Source organism: Protopterus annectens, chromosome 8.part0, assembly GCF_019279795.1.
Source record: "Protopterus annectens isolate FY-2018-M chromosome 8.part0, PAN1.0, whole genome shotgun sequence".
NCBI classification, from domain to species: Eukaryota; Metazoa; Chordata; order Ceratodontiformes; family Protopteridae; genus Protopterus; species Protopterus annectens.
The window spans coordinates 1,000,817,765-1,000,823,883 of record NC_056741.1 but is presented as its reverse complement, the minus strand read 5'-3'; the positions used below and the strand labels follow the sequence as shown (position 1 = coordinate 1,000,823,883).

The following is a 6,119-nucleotide window of genomic DNA, read 5'->3' as shown; positions in this document are numbered from 1 at the left end:
AAGGTAATCCATTTTGTTTTTGGCAAAGTTTTTATGAGGAGCTGTCATGGTACAGACAGGTTCAAGGCCAGATCCAGCAAAACATGACTTAGACGGCTGCCTATGGCCTGGCATAGCTCTCATCTGAATCAAGAACAAATCTCAACAGAATCAGGAACAAAGCCAAAAAGAATCAGGGGCAGTCAGGGACACTTTTAAAATATTAATAATATTAACTGGAAACATTGACAGCATAAGAGAATAGGAAGTAAAAGAAGTCTATAACTACAATTATTGTTATTATGTTTTAAGTGTAATTTACTATCTTTTCTCCAAAATCAACAGTTTTAGGAGGGATTAAAATGGATGTAGCCAAATTTTTTGTCAAAATGAGGGACATCCCTGCGCTAGCTGAGAATGCCTAATAAACTGTTAAAAAAGAAAAGAAAATGTCTCACCCACATCTCCAATTATATGGGTCTGTTCTGTTCTGCTTAGATGGTCTCCAGTGTCTTTCATTGGTTCATATGCATTGCATTCAAGCCAGACAAAGAAACTACCTGAAGCTTGCACATAAGTGAAGATTTCACAGTAGCACAGAAGTGGGTATAGGCCGCGGTGGTGCAGCGGTTAGCATTGTCGCCTCACAGCGAGAGGTTCTCCCATTCGATTCTCGGCTGGAGCACCTTCTGTGTGGAGTCTGCATGTCCTCCCTGTGATCGAGTGATGCTAAAGACATGCAGGTAGGTGCGAGCATGAATGGGCGCACCTTCTTTGAAGGTTGGGCATCGGGCTGGCAACTCGGCACCATAAAAATCCATTGCCAATCATGAACGGCCAGAAGTTCCGCTGAGGCAACCCCTAACCAGGAAAAGCCGAAAGACAGAAGGGGGTATAGTATGATCTTCATGAAGCTGACATTTGTTTCTAGTTTACTTTAGACCTGTTTCGAGTCAGACCCAAATCAAATGTTTCCTTTGAACAATTTTTAACTCCTCTCAGACAATTGTGGCTTAGATAGACAGAATCAAACCTGTGCTTTCACAACAGGATGCAGTTACTATATTTACATAAATATTAGCATTGAAATACCTTTGTTCAGCAAATGGTCTAAAGGCCAGGTTTATAGACTTCAAATCAAAACATAGTTAATCTGTCAAAATAAAATATGTTTCTCTTCAGTATGCAGAACAGCATAAATCACGGTATACATATCTTGTCAAAAATATATTCAGGAATCAAGCAGCTAAATTGCTGAATGCAGAAACTTTCACAGTTCAAATTATTGTTTTCTGATATATATATATATATAAAACTTTTTTCTAAAAACAGTTCAGTACTTAAATAATGCAGAGTTCTGTCTGATTCCTCCATTTTTTTAGCAAAATTTGGCACAAAGATAATCTAGTTCCCTTACACAGGCAGCAACTTCTCAAAGACAGCATAATAATTCTCTCAAACAGATTGTAAAATATACCTTCAAGTTAACAAGAATCCTTCTCAATTCCTGATGATTCCTTATAACCTTTTCTTAGATCAGAGGCCTCAATACTCTCGTCTCTTTCTGTCTCTATATTGCCTTCCCCCTTTTACCTTGCATATGGGTGGTTAGCTGCTTATATTCCATCTGAAGTAGTCCTTCCTGTGTTGACATTTTTTTGCATTAGGACAAGCCCTCCCTACACCCCCAGGTGAGGAGGATCCACCTTCTGCACCCCCTTAATTATATATACTAACTCCAAAGTGGCACACCCATGAAGAAAAGAAGAGATCACCATACACAGTGAATCAGTGCTGGTGCACAGACTAAATCAGTTACAAATTTAGGGGTACAACATGATGAGGGCATTATCAATTTGCATAAAATTATGTCCCTTATAACTCCCATGATCAGAACTGATACCAGAAAAAACATATATAGTTTTACAGCTTTTGACAAAACAGTAGTTCCATCTAAAACACTTTTTAACCTGATGTTTTTTCTTTCAATCAATGCTGTCTTTGACAATATTACATATGTGTGTGTGTGTGTGTGTGTGTGTGTGTGTGTGTGTGTGTGTGTGTGTGTGTGTGTGTATGTGTGTGTGTGTGTGTGTGTGTGTGTGTGTGTGGGTGTGTGTGTGTGCGTGTGTGCGTGTGTGCGTGTGTGCGTGTGTGCGTGTGTGTGTGTGTGTGTGTGTGTGTGTGTGTGTGTGTGTGTGTGTGTGTGTGTGTGTGTGTGTGTGTATTTTTATGTAAATATGTATAAGCATGTCTGTGCATGTATTTATAGCAGAATCATGGCTAGGTTATGGAGTCTCCCAACACTCAAAGTATAAGATCAAAGAAAAAAGGACTGCTTCTCTACTTTGTAAATGTAGCAAACCAATTGCTACAATAATGTAACAAGTGGCTTACTGGCATTGCTTTACTATACACAAAGAATTTCTTTGCTTTTAAAATGCAATATTGGTCTTTATTTTTCAGTGCTGGCACTGTTGTTCCACATTATCAGCACCTAATGACTGCACCCCTTACCAACTTATGCCTGGGACAGCTGCACCCTTTGCCGCATAGTTATGCCTCTGAGCACAACAAATTGCAATAAAGCATACCTAGCCAAAGTGCCATCTGAATGAATTTAGTCAGTGAAGGGGTGAAGGCAAAGCTCGCCATGCCCTCATAAAATCAGAATATTAGGTACAAATGATACAGAGTCCTGTGTATTTGGTGCATGGGGTCTTTACCATAAAGATTTTATTTTGTTTTGATGGCTAAACCTTAGTTTCAAATTTTTGTTTTTGATGAACTGAGATTTGAACATTGTTTTTCACTTGAATAACACGTGTGTACTTTGTATACATAGCTTCTTATCAATAAAATAATGTCATTAAATGTAAGCTTTTAATGATTTTTCTAAACACAAGCTGCATTTGTTATATTAGTCTCACTATATTTTTTTCAAGACAAACCCAAGAGTACTGGTTAATAGTCAATTATATAAACATTTAAAATAAATTAAGGTAGTAAAGGAGTACCCTAGATTATTTTCTGCTTCAATTTTCCTCACAGAGATGCATGGTGAAAAAAAAAAAGCAGATAAGTCAGACAAAAACTTACTGTAGTGCATATGCTGGTCTGTATATTGCAAAGGCGAATTTGGCAGTGAACATAAAATTGTGTGGCAGCACCTTGGAACTTAAACACAGCAAAAGAAAATCGTGCAATTGTTGACACGCCATCTTCATCAATAATAACAGTTCCATCACTGGGATTTGGACAGCTAAATAAAATAGAATAAACTACATTTAGAGATAATGAGAAAACAAACACAATAAGCAGTAATCTGTATTTGTGCACACAAGTGCTTAAAGATGTCATATAGAAAACAAGCAAACAATGTTCTAGGTAGGGCAATGTAGTTTATATATATATATATATATATATATATATATATATATATATGTATATACAAAATGGAAGAAAAATCACATGCTAAAAAATTTTTAGGCCAAAACTCCTCCTATGGCATTCCACCGAGTGCTGTACTGGTTGTGTATTCCAATATTATTTAATCTAGTTTTTTAAAGAATTCATGTATAAAAATTAATGCATGCAGTCATTGTTTTATTGCTTACTTGATTATAGAATTATATAGGACGGGCCATATTTTTATATGTAAACTTCTAAATAGCCAATCACTTCTGTTTAAATGAAATATAGCACACAGCTGCAAATTTTGAAATTTAATATCAGTATTATGAATGGATAGTTGGCAGCACTTTTTTTAATTTGCAAATGGGAATAAGGACTAGATAATAAATATAACCAGTTGTCTGTCATAAACAAGAGTACTATTACTTGAGTACAGTACTGTTCTATACTTCATTGAAATGTATTATACTTTATAGCATGAGGCTTATATTGTAACTTACTCAAGGCATATAAGTCTAAAAATTGTGGTTCTTTGATTTGTTTTTATTATATTGTGCCTCATGCCTAGGACATGCCTGCAAAGGGTCCACCAGTGTACTTATACCCTTAACAAATGGTAAGTCTATATAGATATGTATAATCTCATCTGTATTTTACTCTTTAAAAAAATTGTACATATTCAAGAGTACTTCATGAATGATTTATTCAGAACTATTCAACGATCTTTTCCTTCCCTAAAATCTTCATGAAAAAAGTTGCACTTCTACTGTTATTTGTTAGTAGTAATCATTTACATGCATGTGCTCCTCTTCCGTTATTTAGAGTCCATTCATTTTTAATTTTAGTTATAAATTTGTGAGATTTTGAGATTTGGAATTAAATACCTTGAGAATACCATTTAGAACCAAAACCTTTACAACTATAGCCTGTGACTTAGATTCATGAACATGCTGCAAAAGGCATAAAGTCACCTAAAATTCTGGTAAGATTAAGTTAGTGTTTACCATACATAAACAGAAGGGTGTGCCATAATGTGTTCATTTAAGGCTAGTTTTGCCTAGACAGAGTAATGTGAATGAACACAGCAGTAGAAAAACAAAACTTCACCTCTATGTCACATTCCTATACACCAATGAAAAGCATTTAGATGACATAGCACATTTTAGATTTCATAATACATGGGCCCTTATGGCAGTGAAAACATTAACATACCACATAAAAATCACATTACTTGCTTTGTGACATGGGAGTAAAGAAATACTGCAGGTTGGTGATTGTGCCTTACTTTCCATCCAATGCATGCTGCTGATGGAGATTTCATGTGAAGTACAACCCAGTAAGTGTAAGGATGATAGCATCATCATATACTACATCTGAGATGTGTTATGTAGACACAAACCTAGAGGATCCGTGGTTCATAGTGAATATTCTTTGCATTCTGGACACACTCATACTTCACTGGTCTTCTGGTGATATTGTAGAAATGTCTCACTCATTTGTCTCCAGAAAATCCTGAAATGTATGCTGTGGTATGTGGAAGAATGTTCAGTGTTCTCCATCTGTCATCTAAAGTTTGTTATTAAAATCTCTTCCAATAAATCTAATGGCTTACTTCTAATAAATAAAATTACTTGCATGTTGGATAATTAATTCAATATATGTGTCACTTCTACAAGGCATTTTTTTGCCTTAAGTGCATACACATACTCAGGAATTCTTTGGTTAGCATTTTTGAAGTCATGCTAACATAAACATTGCCACAAGCAGGACATATTACTATATAACTGACTGCTTTGGACATAGTTGCCATACATCATAGAATTAATCAAACTGGGAATATTTTGCAGCATTAAAAATGCCCTTCTAATTTAAATCTACAGCAAATATATTGGCCACATTTCTATGACCCTTTTGATTTATTAGTAATTGCTAATGGGGCATAGGTATAAACTGTTTAAAAAAAACATGTATGGTCAATCCTACGATATCAGCTAGATCATGGCTACCTAGTATAACCTTCAAATTATTTTATTTAAATGCTTAATTGTCAAATGTCATGTCTAAAGAAAAAGCACTTTTTTGTGCCTTAACCATATCTGTCATCTGTCCAGATTTTCACAAAATGTGAGTGTGCAATGGTCCCCCAGTGCTGTACTGTCCCTCACTTTCTCTAGGGCATGACATCAGCAGGAAATCCCTTCCTACTCATAAGGGCACCACATAATTCTTTCCCTGGTTTCCATAAGGAATTCAGTTCAACCCTTATGAATGTGCTCCTCAGAATGTAAATGGCCATTAAACTTCTGAATGTAAAGAAAACTGGAGCTAAGGATGGCAAAAATGTCACTAGATTCTGAAGCATACTTTGCCAAATTTGTGTATTGAACTTCATATTTTTCACTTAAGTTGTTTATTTTATACTTTACATGCCATTTTCTCACTCAGAAGTAACCTAATAGGATGTCCTTAATTCCATGTTAATGGCCACTGTTTTTCACCTCAGTAAAGCTACTCATTGCTATACTGATTTTATATTATATGTAATAGTCTACCTAATAACAAAGCCACATGAATGAAAAATATAATTTTAGAATAAAAACAATTTCTGTAAATTATTTCTTAATGAGATAATTCCTTCATAGACAGGTTGGAGGATGGCATAATGGTTAAGGTGCTTATCTTGCAGACACAAGGTGCAGGGTTTGATTCTCACATGGAGTAATTGG

At 35.4% G+C, this 6,119-nt stretch overlaps 1 protein-coding gene across 1 annotated transcript in view; it reads right to left on the bottom strand.

Moving 5' to 3' along the window:
• Window positions 1-6,119, bottom strand: part of LOC122808382 (alpha-tectorin-like) — a 182,503-nt gene that overhangs the window by 13,273 nt on the left and 163,111 nt on the right. The window contains exon 10 of the mRNA XM_044079347.1: window positions 3,079-3,241. Within this exon, the coding sequence (XP_043935282.1) occupies window positions 3,079-3,241 (163 nt within the window). The remainder of the gene's footprint in view (window positions 1-3,078; window positions 3,242-6,119) is intronic.